Below are 17,703 nucleotides of genomic sequence, written 5' to 3'. Positions count from 1 at the left end.
CTGCAAACTGGTCACATCCACACCTCACTGCTCTTGGTGGAGGGGCTTGGGGCTGCATTACCTGGTCCTGCACAGCTGATACACGGTTAGCATTGAGTAGAAGTACATCTCAATTCAAAGTATCTGAAACAACCCGGAGACCACATCGTAACCCAGTAATATGGCATTTTCATAGCAGGAGAGTGAATGTTGTGCATGTTCAAAGGCCCAAATGCCCATGCTGGGAGAGTGCTGAAGGATGGTGAAAGCCCCATAATGCCGTATAATGCCTCCAGAATGGACTATTTCCAAAACAAAGCTATTGTCTTGGAGACAGCTTCTGGAAAAGAAAAAAGAACGAGAGTGAGCCAACCATTAACCAAGGCAGGCATCTGGATCTTCACTAGGGTCCCTGGCCCTCTCCAGCACTGCACTATGGAGGTATCCCAAGAATAAAATTTTGGAATGACTACAACAAAAAGAAGAATATAAAACATATATCTACACAAACTTCAGAGTCAGGAAAGAAAGCAAGTTGCACGAAATGTAGCTGCATTACTTGCTGGGAGATATTTACTTTAACTCAAGCTGGTCATTATGCTAACAGACTATTGCTTTTCTGTTACTTCAGTTGTCTTACTCCAGGTAGCACCGCACTGTGCAATACAGCCACATCCATTCTGAGATTCAGAGCAGAACTGTTGTGAATTGTTTACATCTGAACTGCTAGCATCATAATGACTCTGTAGGTGTTGATTTCATCTTAGCAGCAACAGATTTTCAATGCTTTACATTCCTGCCCAGAAATCAACTGATTCAACCTGTTCATTAAAATTCACGAGAACTTCATGAATCAGCGCAGGCTTTATTATCCCCATTGTATATGTTGCAAGACTGAGGCACAGATGGACTGTGATTCACCCTAAGAGTATCTAGCAAAGGATACAGCCACAATATTGTTAGAAGTGTCATGTTTGTATACATAATTTAAGTATAAGCAATAACAGTACCAATGTATTCAAATAAAGTCACCCAAATTAGCTCAGCTTTATGCTCGAGCTCACTTTTGCAAAAGGAAATAAATAAATCTATCCAGAATGCAAAGGCTGGAAAGCTTCTTTCCCAGAAAAACTAATGTTTAAAACAGCTACATATCAGATAGCAATCACGGTTTTGGTTGCAATACATTGAATTGAAGGTTCTGTGACCCCTCCAACATTTAATGCGAAATTAGATGCCTGCTATGGAAAAACACACTAGCTGTTCCCACACAGAAAAGATGAGAACCACCTAACAACGATGCAGGGATGTACATGAAGGACATAAATATTGTGAAGCCTGCCATTTTCCTGCAAGCAAACTCAGCAAGCTCAGGCACAATATCAAAGAGCCACAGCTGCATACATGTGCTGCATGTGGTCCTGCAGGCATGGGTAACCTCCATGTCACCTCTTAAGTCAAGTGTTCATTGTATTTGTGTTATCCATGCCAAAAATATATATATATGTGTGTGTGTGTGTGTGTGTGTGCGCGCGCGCGTATATTTGTTAGCAATGCCTGGCAAAAGAGTGAATGATGAAGAAGGGTGAGAACATGCAAAGAAGTTACTACAAGGTAACAGTATTTGCCTTGAGAAGCACCAGAGCAGTTCTACGCATGCATGTCATTACCTCAAGATGAGTATTTGGTGAATTGAGATAACCTATGGCTATGGTACATGGATAAAGTACTTCATATTTCTTGTTGGGGAGGCATCAAAATGAAAGAAGCTCAAATGCAATAAGCTCCCTACGTACATTATTCAACATAAATTATCTTGTTCCCCCACTCTAAAACAGGTTCAAAATGTTATCAGACTTTTAAAGTGTTATCAAAGATTTAAATGAATGTTGAACCTGTAGTCATTTATGTCAGTTCAAATGAATGAAAAAGAGAGGAATGGACCAAATCATTTTATCCTCCTCCTAAATTAACTTTTCAAAATTAACTCAGGCAAAATTATGGTCTTTCAGTAAGTTATCTATTGAAAATAGTAACTCCACAGAGTGGTTTCCTACAACATTTGTACAGTGGCACATTTCAATGGTGGAACCTGAACATCTCCTGATCATTTCCCAGGCAAGCATAAACGCAAGCTTGTTGTCATCTGGCCTGGTCATTTGGAAAATTTTGGGGGGTCTGCTGATGGAAATGCTTTGAAAACCTGATGTTCATTGGTATATCTTTGAAATAAAAATTAAAAAAAGATTTAAATAAGTGATAATGTCTTACTAACTACCCAACTATCCCTCCAATACGATTTATATCAGTCCAAAATTCTATTAGTTTTGTTTAAAATATTTGGGATAAAGAAGAAGGCATTACACATAGTCTTGACAGTGTTTACCCTTGCAAGTTTTCTGGGTGCATCTCTCAGTGGGAGCCCTATACCTGGCCATGGACCCACTGATCTGGGACTTACCCTTACCCATGCGCCAGCATCCTGGCCCAACCTCAACCCATCTCTATCTCCAGGAAGGTGCCTGATGCCCAGGGCTGGGACTGCCCTGGTGTCCCCAGGCCTGCCCTGCTCCTGGCCAGGGTGGTGGGATGGGTCCTGGCTGCCAGGCCCTGTCCTGCTCACCCTGGGTGGCTCCTGATTTCCCCCAGCCCCCAGGTATGTCCCCAGCCATCACAGCGACCCAACAGCTATACATACCCTCCTACAGCATTATTTGTCACATCTCCTCCCTGCTTAAAAAATGTCACCACAACCAGATTGGTAACTAACATACAAGACAAGAGGAATGGTAATGGATTAAGTGAGGTATATCCTCTTTTGCATTAGATGAGTTTTTGTGTTTTCCTAAGCTACGGAAATGACCCTCCTAATTCAGGGATCAATCAGGTGTTATTTAAGAGAGCTCAGTAAGAATTCTCCCTTCTGGGCAAGTTATTTCATAATTATGCAACACAAACTTTCCTTCTTCGGCATTTTGCACTTCCGGAACCACACAAAAAATTAAAGAGAACACTGAAACATCTGGTAATAATTTTCCATCCACGTTCCAGATACCTAGAATGCATTAAACACAAGGTTTTTAATTGTACTTTATATGTATTTTTACAGGCTTGTATACGTTACAGGACAGAGTCTTGGGTTTTAATAAAAGTTTCACAAAGGGAAAGAAGTAAACTATACAACAAGACAGCTATACAACATCGTGGATGCCAAATAAATTCCAAATGTTCAGCAGTTTAAAAGTGCTGATATATTCCAAAGCACAAGTCCGGTACTTCTAATAATGAAATTATGTTATACCATCACTTAGTTAATTATTCATAAATAAATGACTCAGATTTTGTATGTCCAGTTGCTTAGTTTGGACTACCCTGCCTTTCCCCCCCGTCCATAGATCTATACTTTGATTAGGTCACTGATACCTAAGACCAGGAAGTATAAGCCTCTAAGACATCTAGGGCTGAAGCCGATAACACACGAGTAGAAACTGAAGAAAAGGGTTTGTAATTTAGCCTGGAGAAGAGCAGGGGGTGGGGAACATGCAGTCACATCCTCAGATGCAAATGATTGTCTCTTTGGAGGGTCTGAGGCTGTGGGCTCTGTTATCTGATGGTCGTGCTGGATGTAGCTGCATGGTGAGAGAAGAGAGGCTGCCCAAGCTGTGCTCCTGGGAGGTCCCCTGTGCCCTGACCTTCTCCCCTTCTATTCCATTAGCCTATGCACACTCACAGTTCAGAAATATGATTAAGTTATCCTTACACTTATCCTTAAAATATTCCTAGTAAAATGCTCAAATCACAGTGTGATGATTTGGACAACTCAACAATTCTGGTTGATATTACTAAGACGTTAGGAAGCTGTTATTACATAAACTGCTGTGCTATGGATACTTTGTAGATGTACAGTCATCGTTCAGACCTCCCTCCCCATTTTCAGGAATTCTGACACATGCCTTAGGCCACATGCCACATCCTGTCATTTAATGGAGATCTGTATGAACACATACACGTGATGCCATGGGGCATGTGGAGCTGTAGGTCGGGACAGGCTGCTCTCAGGGAGTCATGCCTGCTAGCGGCCCGTCCTCTTGTCTGCAGAGCAGTGCCGTTGCCTCCTTCACCCTTCATCATTCCTTCACAGAATCGCGGGTTAGGATCACAGGGTAGTTCGGGTCAGAAGGGACCTCAGAAGGTCAGCACTGGGGGGCTGGTGTTAGGTGTGCCTGGAGCTGACTCATCTCAGGCCCAACCAAGCACCAGTCTCGCAGCCCCTTCTCATGAGGGAAGTGCTCCGGCCCCAACCATCGTGGTGGTCCTCCACTGAACTTGCTCCAGTTTGTCAATGTCTTTCTTGTATTGGGGGACCAAAACTGAACGCAGTATTCTGGATAAGGCCTAGCACATGCCAAGTAAAGGGGGGTAATTACTCCCCTCAGGCTATGCTGCTGTTAATATGACCCAGGATTCTGTTGACCTTCTTTTCTGCCAGGGCTCACTGAAGGCTCACGTTCAGCTTCCTGCCTCCCACAGTCCCATTTGCCGGGAGTAAGAGGCTGATGGCCTGGTCTGCTGACTATGCTTGAAATGTGGGATCTGTGAGAGACAGCAGGGCCACACTACTACTGACAGAAAAGCACGTATTGGGGCAAGAAGTCATAACATGCTGGCCCCAAGAGTTAAGTTCTTGCTCAACGTGTGAGATAAGATAGATCTAATCCATTACTGACATTCATTATCCAAATACATTCAATTCCAATTCATTACCCAAACCAGGGAGAGGTGGAGAGGGGTAATGCTGAAAGTCAGCAACCATTTTTCAATCAACAGTAGTTAAGGGTGCTGCCTATCTTGTCTTCAGGTGAAGGGTTTGTGTAATGGAACATGTCCAAACACTTAACAAAGAAGAGAAAATTACAGAAAAGAACCCAGAAATATGAACAAATATTGAGCAAGGGATAACAGAAGGCAGGTGCAAATTTGTTGCTGGAAAGCCAGAGGCTAGCCTAGACTGGCAAAAGCACAAACCCTGCTAAAAACCAAGCTTGCCCACTCTCAAGGAATTGCACAAAAAGATCCTTAACCACCCCTATTCAAATATGCCCCGACATGGCAAGGAAGTTGATTTCTGTGCATTTTTTGTGTAGACTTGTCTTTGACAGACAGCAAAAGGAAATGACATTAGGATTCTGTGCTATATCTCTTTGTGTATGTGTACAAACACTTGCGTTGCATAAACAGTAGCCAGAATTCCCACCCAGCTGGAGCTCTGCCAGGGTTTGTACCCAAACCTCTGGGGAACCCAAAGAAACTGCTCTAGGCCCAAAAGGGCAGGCAGATAACAGCGGGTTGCAGTTTTCATGAGGGATGATAAGCAGAGGCTATGTACCACATGTGCTAAGTGGTTGTGTGATCCAGTATGCTGACGCACAAAAGAGAGGCAATACTTCACAGAAAGATGCAAAAACTCAATTCCTCCCTCTACAAAATAACCCTTGTAAAAGAATGGCTCCCCTAGTTTTAAAGCAAATAATCCACATCCAATTCACAGATTCATCTTATCAATTAGTCTTCTGTTAAAACACAGATGAATAAACAAAAATACATATAAATACATAAATGTGTATGTAAGCATAGCCTCGCATATGCCACATAAAAACAGTAAGCATTTCAGAACACTAGCATCTCTTGATAAGCAATAAAATGAAATTATGTGGTTGTTATTTGCACTTTTATGAGACTCAGCAAGGCATACAACACTTTATATCCAGAGTATTTGCCTCAGAAGTGATCTCATGAACAGAAAACCTTTGTAAATTCATGGGTGTAATGTAGCACTCAAAAATATGTACAATTACACCATCATTGGGAAAAAGTCCAGCAGCAGGTAATATCAAATGCAACATCTTTACGATATGGTTTCATTATGTTGCTGACTCATTAGCATTAGCATTTGATATGTATAAGGAAAATAATGTTTACAGAGCTCTTGGTACACCACATTATGATCTCAGCTACCATTACAGCAGGATGAGGAACATGAAATCATGGGCCTATGAAGACAGTCTTTCAGAGTTATGTAGTTCAGTTAGACTGTGACTCTTCTACACATGCATATAGCAAGAGAAAACATAAGAGTAATGAATGATTTGTTTTATTTTACATATTATTCACCAAATTTAATTATACTCCCAGTCTTCTAACTCACAGAGTCACGGAATGATTGAGGTTGGAAGAGACCTCTAGAGGCTGTCTGGTCCAACCCTCTGCCCAGGCAGGGCCACCCAGAGCAGGATGTCCAGGCCCATGTCCAGGCAGCTTTTGAGGATCTCCAAGGAGAAGACCCCACAACCTCTTTGGGCAACCTGTGCCAGTGCTCCGTCACCTGCACAGGAAAGAAGTGCTGCCTGGTGTTCAGAGGGAGCCTCCTGTGCTCCAGTTTGTGCCCATGGCCTCTTGTCCTGGCACTGGACACCACTGAACAGAGCCTGGCTCTGTCCTCTTTCCACCCTCCCTTCCAGTGTTTACAGACACTGATAAGATCTCCCTGAGCCTCCTCTTCTCCAGGCTGAGCAGTCCCAGCTCTCTCAGCCTCTCCTCATAGGAGAGGTGCTCCAGGCACTTCTTCATCTTTGTAGCCCTACCTTGGACCCTTTCTGGTATGTCCAGGTCTCTCTTGTACTGAGGGGCACAGGACTGGACCCAGCACTCCAGGTGTGGCCTCACCAGTGCTGAGTAGAGGGTAAGGATCACCTCACTTGACCTACTGGCAATGCTTTGCCTGATGCAGCCAAGAATATAGCTAGTTTTCTTAGTAGCAAGGGCACAATGCTGACTCACATTCAGTTTGGTGTCCACCAGGACAGTAAGGTCCTTTTATGCAGAGTGACTTTCCAGCTGGGTGCCCTCAGCATGTGCTGGTGCCTGGGGTTCTTCCTCCCCAGGAGCAGGACTTTGCACCTCTCCTTCCTGAACCGCATGAGGTTCTTGGCAGCTCAGTGCTCCAGCCTGTTGAGGTCATTCATTGAGGTAGTTAGTATGAAGATGACTGCAAGAATTTCTTTGTGAGACTTGCTGACTCACCGATTTTATGGAAAGTAGAAAACATTATTCTGAGGGAATCTTTTTCAGTTCTTCAGACAGTCAAACACCTTATTAAACTGAGGTGGTTTAAAAAACTAACTACTCCTGATAAAACTGGTGATAGCTGTTTTAAAATAACATCTGTAATTAAAATTTAGGAAAAAGAAACTAAAAATACCATCTGCAAAAACACTGTATAATAAACACTGTATTCATCGTACATGAAGCCATCCATGCCCAACCATGAAGAGTGTTAAGTGTCTCCTAAGAAGTTCCAGATAAATATACAAATGAAAGTCTCCTGCCCTAATTTTTTATAATCATGTAAAATTATTGTGCTACTGGAGTTGAAAACAAAACTCCTATTCAGACAATGTGAGCAGAATCTATTACATCTCAGAATCTCCTAGGTATACAGGTAGCCTCAGAAATGTGTAAGGACTTAACAGAAATCCGGTCTTCTAATTTTTTCACAGTGGTCCAGTCCTGGATTTACACAAAGTGATCCACTGTACTATACTGAACACACTTTGCTCTTTTGTTATATGTGGGCATGAGAGGAAGGATCAAACCTTGAAACACTATCACCAGACCTGATACTGTTTCTCTAACTCACCAAAAGGAGGGTTGGGATGTAACTTGAGAGGTCTTCCAGCCCAGAGCTTTGATCTAATGCAGGATCACATTTATGAGACGTTCAGGAAGTAGATCGAGTTACCATGAGGTAATGAGCCTTCCAATTGCTTGTGATAAATAACCACATTGGCAAATTAAAATAAAACACATCAGCCAAAACTTTGCTAAAAAAGTGGTAAGCAACTGGTTTTTAACACTAAGCACTAGGTTTTACATCCTCCTAAGAGAAATCAAACCATTTCTTAAGACCGATGAAATGATTACACAACCCCTCCCAGTACCTGCTGTTCTGGTGCTTAGCAGCCCTTATCAATGCAAGGCTGACACAGCATCTAACTTAAATTTCTCTCTGTGCAGCCAAAGGTTGCGTATTATCTTTCTTTAAAAGGACATGCATGAAGATTAACTAGCTGTTATTCTCCTGTTCCTACTGTATTAAGACTATTTCTCATGGTTTGTGTTTTCTAGGTCTCTTAATATTTTTAAAGCCATTTTGTGGACTGTAAACTGTGTGCCAAAGCAAGCAGGGCACACTATTCCAGCTGATACCTGAGTGGTACCTCAAGAAGAGCCGTATATGTAACCCCTTTGACATATCTATGACACTTCACACTTAAGAACATTTTTCTCTTGTTTAGAACAGCTACAACGCTGCTGACACACTGATCCCCAGGTATCAGTTTTGCAGTCTGCTGTCTCTTGTTTTATGTTTGAAATGCTGATTTTCTTTCCCTTAAGCATTGTAACTTACTTACTGGATTTTACCATATTGATTTCTGGCCATTATATATCCCTCTCTCAAGAACATATTAAATCATAAGCCTATTCTTCAAAGTTCCTTGGTGTCACATGAAAATTTTACAAGAGTATTCTCTGTTCTGGCAATTAATGAAAGTATTGAACAGTAATGGAGCTGGGACAAAGAGACAGCTCTGTAGGTAGGACTCTATTTGATATATCCTCCTACTTTGACACAGAACTTAAAATTACTCTTTAGAGGAATACGTTTCCATTTTATGCTGATTTCATCTTAGTTACCTCTACCTAGTTTACTTACGAGAATGTGGGACAGTATCGGAAGTCTCACTGAAATGAAATCACATACACCTCATTTGGTGTCCCCTTCTCTGCACAGGGAGCTCAGACCTTAAAAAACATCTTAAATGACAGGAATACTGTAGACACGCCAGGTGAGAATGTGGCATTTTTGACCTTAATTTCATAGAATCATAGGATCATAGAATCACAGAATCATAGAACAGCTTGGGTTGGAAGGGACCTTAAAGATCCCCAAGTTCCAACCCCCTGCCATGACACCTCCCACCAGACCAGGTTGCCCAAACCCCATCCAGCCTGGCCTTGAGCACCTCCAGGGATGGGGCAGCCACAGCTTCTCTGGGCAGCCTGTGCCAGTGCCTCACCGCCCTCTGAGTGAAGGATTCCCTCCTAACACCTAATCTGAATCTATTCTTTTCCAGTTTAAAACCATTCACCTTTGTCCTATCATTATCTGACAGAGTAAAAAGTTGTTCTCCATCTTTTTTATAAGCCCCCTTTAAGTACTGAAAAGCTGCAATGAGGTTTCCCCAGAGCCTTGTCTTCTACAGGATGAACACCCCCAGCTCTCTCGGCCTTTTTTTAGAGAAGAAGTGCTCCAGCCCTCTGATCATCTTCATGGCCCTCCTCTGGACCTGCTCTAACAGCCCCACATCCTTCTTGTGCTGGGGCCCCCAGACCTGGACGCAGCACTCCAGGTGGGGCCTCACAAGAACAGAGCAGAGGGGCACAATCACCTCCCTCACCCTGCTGGCCACCCCTCTGTTGGTGCAGCCCAGGATGCAGTTGGCCTTCTGGGCTGCAAGCACGCACTGGCTCATGTTGAGCTTCTCATCCACCAGAACCCCCAAGTCCTTCTCTGCAGGGCTGCTCTCAATGAGTTCTTCTCCCAGTCTGTGCTCATGTCTAGGATTGCCCCAGCCCAGGTGCAGCATCTTGCACTTGGACTTGTTGAACCTCGTTAGGTTCACGTGGGCCCGCTTCTCAAGCTTGTCCAGATCCCTTTGGATGGCATCCATTCATTCTGCTGTATCGATTGCAGCACTCAGCTTGGTGTCACCTGCAAACTTGCTGAGGGTGCACTCAATCCCACTGTCTATGTCGCTGATGAAGATATTAAACAGCACCGGTCCCGAGACAGATCCCTGAGGGACACCACTAGTCACCAGCCTCCACCTGGACACAGAGCCATTGAATTTGTAATACCATATCTGATTTTTGTATGATGCTTTGCAAAGCCTATTCTTTGAGCCCATTCTTTGAGTCAAGCTCATGTACCTTTTTCTTGGATCTCATTTATCATGAAATATGATGAGGAGTGCAAGTTTTTTGTCTTGGAAAACCTCAGCCCAAATGTCCTGTAGAAAAGATTCAAGGCAGATTTGCAGGGGAAACCCTAAAATCACAGTGAAAGGAACAGGCAATGGCAACAATGGCAACAAGAGCTCCACATTAACATATTAGCATTATTAGCATACTAGCATTATTAGCATATTAGCATTAACATATTATTATATTAATATAATATTACATATTTACAATATGAATTAACATTGACATATGAGGAGCGGCTGAGGTCACTGGGCCTGTTCAGCCTGGAGAAGAGGAGGCTGAGGGGAGACCTCATCGCAGTCTACAACTTCCTCACGAGGGGGAGTGGAGAGGCAGGTGACCTATTCTCTGTTATCACCAGTGACAGGACCCGTGGGAACGCTGTCAAGCTGAGTCAGGGGAGGTTTAGGCTGGACATCAGGAAGAGGTTCTTCACCGAGAGGGTGGTCGCACGCTGGAACAGGCTCCCCAGTGAAGTAGTCCCTGCACCAAGCCTGTCTGAATTTAAGAAGCGATTGGACTGTGCACTTAGTCACATGGTCTGAAATTTTGGGCAGACCTGTGCGGTGCCAGGAGTTGGACTTGATGATCCTTATGGGTCACTTCCAACTCGGGATATTCTGTGATTCTATGATATTCCATTCTAGTGAGGAGGACAAAAATAAAGAACCAAATTCTGCTTTTATTTGTACTCATTGCGTGGCTATCTCAGAACTGCATCTTTCCAACAGAAATCCAAACAGACAGAAAATGCAATTTTCATAAATTCTATGGGTACTTCTCTAGAACTGCAACATGTTGGTAACAAATTTAACAGCAGAAATCACACGATCCAAGTCCTATAGCTATAGTTGTTTGCAGCATTTCAGCCAAGTCACACCAGATGCTAGGCAGCGGCACAAAGTCCGGGTATTGGCTTATTCTGCTCTACAGTTGCAAATCTCCTGTGCTTGCAATTGTCCTGAAATCAGTACGTGCCCATCTGCCCCAGAGGCAACTGCAAGGAAGAGTTATTGCAGCAGCAACACCTAGGATTGCATCTGTCTTACTGTCACACCTCCATCTGTTCACTGCACACTTTCAACCAGAACAATCTCTGACCGGCTATGTCCTCGCTCACATACGGAGTAGACCAACAGGAGTATACATATATAAAGCGAAATAGCAAGTAAAATAGCTGGCACTGAGGATCTATGTTCATGTCATAAGGATTTCAGAAGGTTTTACACCAAAATGGTTCCAGCACAGTTCCATGGGCTGAACACTCATAACTGTACCAGTTTGTTCCTAATACATCTGCTTTAGGGTCATTCAAAGAGAACTGATTTTGTGTGCTCCAGGATGGCTCTGTGACGTGAACCAAAGCTTGTCAATGAGGAAAAACTTGCTTAAACGCATACTGCTGATCTAAACTAAAATGCTTGCTAAAATACGCTCGCACCTGATGGTGCTAAAGGGTGCGGAAGTCTTTGCATTCATGAGGTCTGCCATTCCCTTTGCAAAGAACTGTACTGGTTTTGTTGCCAAGACCCTCCTCCGACCGCGAGCAGGAGACAGAAAGTGGCTAAGGCGTACAATTGAGGCATTCATGGCAAAGAAACGAGTTCAGCTGTGTGAAGATTTTGAAAATCAACAATTTATTCATGCAAGGTTTACCTTTGTGAAATGGAACTGATTACACATGTCAGTCTTTCAAGCTGCGTTGTGATCGGCTCCCAGCTGTTGGTGGAGAAATTGTGCAAAGTGCAGATCATATTGAGCCACCGATGTTAGTGCAAATATAATGCTGCAATATAGTGCACAATAGAGAGACGGATGCCTCCATCTAGTTTCCTAGGCACGCTTCAGGTCTGAAGCAAGAGTGTTTTAGCTCAATATTGAGCATGTGCTAATAAATCCTTCCAGGGATTACCTAGCTCTTCACAGGGCCAACCTATGCAACCCTCCACTGTGCTGTAGGTCTGGGTCCACCAGGAAACGTGCTACAGAGATACCCAGGTGGGTGCAAAAAGAGGAAACCGGTGTGTGCTGGGCACAGTAAGCTGAGTTTAGTGCCAGTCCTGTTGACTCAGCATCAAAGGCAGAGCGTTCTCCTCAGCAGGGCTGGGAAGGTGGAGGAGCAGGATGAGGTCCTGGATGAAGGGGAGAACGGGGGAGATGGCAGCCAGAGGGCAATAAGAGGTTGTCTCAGGCCTGGGAGGGGTGAGAACAAAGCTCTGGTTGTGGCAGCAGCCCTGGGCATGGGAGGGAGAGGAGAGGAGGTGGAGAGGAGATGGTGACAGTGATTAGCTCCCCTTGCCTCTCCTGGCTGCATTCCCCTTGCATTTTCCAAGGGCTTTAACCCATTGTGAGCTGCACTCCAGGAACAGGCAGGGCAGCTCGGGGGCAGAGCTGCCATCGCCTGCTTTGCCACCTCCTCCTGCAACCTGGAGCGCCAGGAAGGTGGTGCAGACACCCCACCAGCTCAGCGGCGCTGACCTCACGCAGTTGTGTTTCTCTGGGTGTAGCCTGTATCATTTGGGTTTGTGGATTTCTGGGTGTCCCAGTCCCGAGCCACCTGAGATAATAAAGAAGTCACTGTCTGATCTCACTTTTCTAAAACCCGTACTTACCCTAGTGTTTCAGAGCACAGTTTAACTGATACTTCTCAAGTGTGTTGGCTGATTCCTATGATTTAAGAAAACTATCAACATATTTTCCAGAGCTTCTGAGAAACCAAAGTAATTTGAATACGCTCAACTAAAGTGTTGCAATATGCAATTCTGCGTACAGGTAATGATTCGCCCTGTAATTCTTAAGTAGTATACAGCGATTACAAGTTTAAAAGAAAATGGTATTACGCTTCTTTCCATCTGCATGTGTTTGCAGCTACTTTTACTCAAGCGATAAGGAAGACTGTAACACAAATTCCTTGTATTTGTACTACAAACTCAAAATGTTTCAGGAGAGTTAATCCCGAAACTATTATGTCTGTTTAGGCTAAAAATAGCCTGTTATTTTTCCTCTGGTAACCTCAGTCAAGAGTGTGGCTCCACCGTTCAAGCAGGGGCCTGCGTAACTCGGAGCCAGCAGCCAGATGCAGCCTGCAGCGTGTTTTATCCCCTGGCACGGCAGACGCCCAGACAGGTTAGTACATTTTAACAAGCTGCTGGCACAACCAGTTGCTGCTAAGTGACCTTGCGGAGGCTCTTGCAGGCACGGCTGCTCCCAGATAATTCCCTCTGCAGCGAGCAGGGCAAGGTGGGAGCCCCGAGGAGCCGGAGGCAAGGCTGGCAGGGCGCGTGCTGGAAGCAAGAAGCACGGGGAGCGCAAGGTGGGGCTGCTTCGGGAAACTGAGCCTAAAATACGAGGTTGGCCGGGGGATGGCCCACGTCCCCCGTGGTTGTGCCAGGGCACGGGGTGAAGGTATGTCAGCGGGGTGGCACTGCACATCCCGGGCACCTGCAGCTCCACTGAGACCCCCTGCAAGGCACGGGCTGTGTCCTGGGAACCAAACCCGGGTAGCACCGCACACACCTGTAACGTGGTGGTAAAGGTCGGTAAATCTACATAGTTCCTAGGTAAATCCAGTAAGGTAAATCTAACAGGTAAATCTAAACAGTTAATGAGACGTTTGACTCCTGCAGGCCTGTTATTTGCAAACACGAGGTTTATTCCAACCCGTTTCAAGTCAGCTTTCATCTGCCTTTCCGATTTACGTCCCAAAGCCGAAGCACGCTCCCGCACCGAGCCCCTGCACGGCACCGGGCGAGCACCACCCGCACCGGGCGCCGTGCAGAAACACGGATTTACAGCCACCCCTCGCCCCCTTCCTTCGCAAAAAGGGGCTCGGGAAGGCTCCCCGAGACTCCCTCTGCCTCCGCTGCCGCCTGGCCCCGCCGCCCGGCCAGCCCCTCCCGGCTCCTGCCCCTCCATCCCCCGGGATGCGGGGGGCAGCCGGGGCGGGGGGCGCAGCCCGGCTCCCTCCGTGCCCCCGGCTCTCTCCGTTACCTTGTAGTGGCGGAAGCCGTCCAGCTGCCGGGCGCTGACATACCGCCGCCGCCACATCGCGCCGCAGCGGGCGGGGAAGGCAGGGCCGGGCCGGGCCGCCAGGGGCGGGCGGAGGGCGGAGGGCGGAGGGCCGGGCACCGGGGGCGGCTCCCGGGGCCTGCCCCCCGCCGGCGGGCCTCGGTTGTCGTGCCCGGCCCTGCCCGGCCCTACGGGGGTGCCCCCGGGCCCGTGAGCCCCCCCTCAGCCCAGCCGTGCCCCCCCCGGCCTCCCCGCCGCTGGCTCGCACAGCCCTTCGTTTCCCCCGGGCTGTGGTTCAGGGGGCACCGGTGTGGTGGGACCTGAAACTGGTCTTCTGGTGGGCCCTGAAACTGGTCTTCTGGTGGGTCCTGAAACTGGTTTTCTGGCTAACCAATTCTTTCTGGGCTCTGTATTGCAGGTGCGGTGGTTGTAGGACGCGCCAAGGCGTGCCCGTGAAGTCAGCGTGCAGGACGGCGTCGTTTAAACTAACGCGCTTCAGAAACCGGTGATCCTGAGGAGCGAAGACTTTGTTGGCATTGTTGCAAGCAGCAACCCGCATACTGCATCTCTCTCATACAATCGTTAAGGTTGGAAAAGACTTCCAAGACCAGCCAGTCCAACCATATTAAACTCTGTTCAAGCACCTGCACCAGAGATCCACCCCATCCTGCTGTGCTGCTCCTTCTGGTTTCCAGAGAAGGGAGGCACTGCCGTGGGCAAGAGGCTGTGGAAAAATGTGGAGTTGCCTTTCAGCTGCAAATGCCTGCAAGCATATGGCTTGACACCTTGCGTTACCTTTGCTGCATGCTATTCGATGGAGAGTTGAAGTCATGCACATCACGGCTGAGATCCCATTAGCCAAAGGGAATCTATCCAGAAACAAAATCAATTAACATCCATTACTCAGGGCCTGCAAGCGCTTCCAGGCACCTAATGTATTGTGAGAGCCAGTGTTATTTTACAAGCTCTGCAGGTTTGATAGGAATTATATACAAGTTAAAATAGCTAAGTGCAAATTGTATACAATTGTTCTCTATTATTAATTACACATTAATCACTTGAGACATTCTTACATCCACATTCTGCTTCCAATAGCAGCATCGAAACTTCAGCTCTTGGAAACAACCAAAACTTAAGTACTGAGCTTCAGATTACTGAGTTAATGCCTGACTCCAGTTAGGAAAGCTAAAGTATTTGGATCTGATAACTATCAGGAACCAACTCCTGAAATTAATGTGCACTCATACACTGGATTTTAATTTGGGATTCCCTTCACCTCTCATTGTTACTATTGTGTTTCTAAGTCATATTATGTTATTGAGTTAATTTGCATGGGTATCTAAGAAGAGACTCATGACTAGTGCTGTAGTCAACAGAGATTTTTTTATGCAAGTAAGTTACTAAAAGTGACCCAACCATTTTCTAGTTAGCGCTTTCATTTCCTAACTTAAACACAAATAAGCCTCAAACATGAAAGCAGAAATGTAACAGAACAACTGTGAGGAGTGTGATAGTGTTAGAAAAGGTACTTGCTTTTTTGAAAGCTAGAAGGTCACAAACTATTTTTTCTCTCTGCAGTCCTGTAAGTTCATCTTAAAAAGAAGAATTGCCATCAGGAAGATACTGATATAGAGGATAAATAGATATAGTAGTTACAGAACACAAGTTATATTTTCCCTTCTTCCGTGAAAACTGTCTTGCTGATAAGCACTTTAAAAATAATAATTAAAAAAAAAAAAAAGCTCCACTAACCAGAGAATGCAAAAGACTGCCTATGTGTAACAACGCAATTGCATGAATTTACATCTCAGCATGTTCTGTGTCTGCTAATCACCACATCAAAGCAGGCAGCTTTAGATTAGCTACACTGAGCAGAGGGAAACAGGCTAATGACTGGGTATGAAACATCGCAGAACAAGCTATGACACAAGTAATACTACATTTGAGAAAACTGTGGAAAATATACTGACATGTGCTAGTCATTAATTTAAGAAACTTCCTTGATTTGGGGCAAACCAAGGACATTCATAAATCCATGGGCCCCGATGGGGTGCACCCACGAGTGCTAAAGGAACTGGCAGCTGTGATTGTGAGGCCACCCTCATAATCTTTGTTCAATTGTGTCAACTGGGAGAAGTGCCCAAAGAGTGGAGGAAAGTAAATGTCACTCCCACCTTCAAGAAGGGCCAGAAGGAGGACCGAGGAAACTACAGGCCAGTCAGCCTTATCTTGATCCCTGGGAAGGTGATGGAACAGCTAATCCTGGAAACCGCTTCCAGGCACATGAAGGAAAAGAAAATCATCAGGAGTAGTCAGCATAGATACTGTCTTCTGGACGTCAGTAAACTCTTTGATGCTGTCCCCTGTGAGCTTCTCATAGAGAAGCTGTTGAAGTATGGGCTGGATGAAGAGACAGTGAGGTGGATTGAAAACTGGCTGAACATCCAGACTCACAGGGTAGTGGTCAGTGGCACAAAGTCTTCTTGGAGGCCAGTAATGAGTGGAGCACCCCAGGGGTCAATACTGGATCCAGCCTTGTTTAGAATATTCATTAATGATCTGGACTGTGTGGTGGAGTGCACCCTCAGTAAATGTGCAGATAACACGAAACTGGGGGAAGCGGCTGACTCACCAGAGGGCTGTGCAGGTCAAGAGAGGTGATCCGTCTGCTCTACTCAGGTGTTGGTGAGGCCACACCTGTAGTGCTGGGTCCAGTTCTGTGCCCCTCAGTACAAGAGAGACCTGGACGTACCAGAAAGGTAGGGCCACCAAGATGATGAAGAAACTGGAACACTTTTCCTATGAGGAGAGGCTGAGAGAGCTGGGACTGTTTAAACTGGAGAAGAGGGGGCTCAGGGGGATCTTACCAGGGTCTATAAATACCTGAAGGGAGGTGCAAAGAGAATGGTGCCAGGCTGTTTTCAGTGGTGCCCAGTGCCAGGACAAGAGGCGACAAGCGCAGATTGGAACACAGGAGTCTGTCTAAACATCAGGAAGCACTTCTTTCCTGTGGAGGTGACGGAGCACTGGCACAGGTTGCCCAAAGAGGTTGTGGTTCTCTCTCCTTGGAGGTCTTCAAAAGCTACCTGGACATTTATCCTGGGCAACTTGCCGTAGGTGTCCCTGTTTGAGCAGATGGGTTGAACCAGATGACCTCCAGAGGTTCCCTCCCACCTCAGCTATTACATGATTCTGCGATTGTGTGATACATTTAGAGGGTTATCCCATGGTTGCTTTTTTCAAATTGAGATGTTTTAGAGTGCTTTTCCAGACAGCTGTAGTCCAAGCTGTCTGTCCAACATGCATGACTGTGGGAAAAGCAATGAAAGCAGCCTTAGTGCTGTAGCACATTCCCTTGTCACGTTTCTGGAAAATCAATGAGTTGGAGCCTGAGGAAAAAGGAACTCTAACTGGCATCATCAAGTGGGTATTACAACCAAAAAGAAATGAGCTTAAGTATGAGTGAGACAAGCATTAAGACAAATGCCCAAATCAGAGCACAGTTAAATTTCATTATAGAAAAAGCTTGAGTTTTATAGAAACTCTGGCTGGAATGTTTGTGACAGTTCAGACTTCACCGAGGAAGTGACCCCAACAGGGCTTTCTGCAGCT

The 17,703-nt window shown here is 45.6% G+C and overlaps 1 protein-coding gene and 1 long non-coding RNA gene across 2 annotated transcripts in view; one reads left to right on the top strand and one right to left on the bottom strand.

Annotated features, from left to right (window-relative positions):
- The window catches only part of LOC310893921 (ethanolaminephosphotransferase 1-like), a 56,202-nt gene extending 42,025 nt beyond the window's left edge, over window positions 1-14,177 (bottom strand). The window contains exon 1 of the mRNA XM_083823433.1: window positions 14,074-14,177. Within this exon, the coding sequence (XP_083679559.1) occupies window positions 14,074-14,130 (57 nt within the window). The 5' untranslated portion in view covers window positions 14,131-14,177. The remainder of the gene's footprint in view (window positions 1-14,073) is intronic.
- A 40-nt stretch (window positions 14,178-14,217) lies between these two features.
- Window positions 14,218-15,866, top strand: LOC310893924. Its single transcript, XR_014579411.1, has 2 exons — window positions 14,218-14,428; window positions 14,510-15,866. It is a non-coding gene; the product is annotated as an uncharacterized lncRNA (long non-coding RNA).
- Window positions 15,867-17,703: the final 1,837 nt, after the last annotated feature.

This window comes from Anser anser, assembly GCF_964211835.1.
Source record: "Anser anser genome assembly, chromosome: 2".
NCBI lineage: Eukaryota > Metazoa > Chordata > Aves > Anseriformes > Anatidae > Anser > Anser anser.
This window is presented reverse-complemented; position numbering and strand designations above follow the sequence as displayed.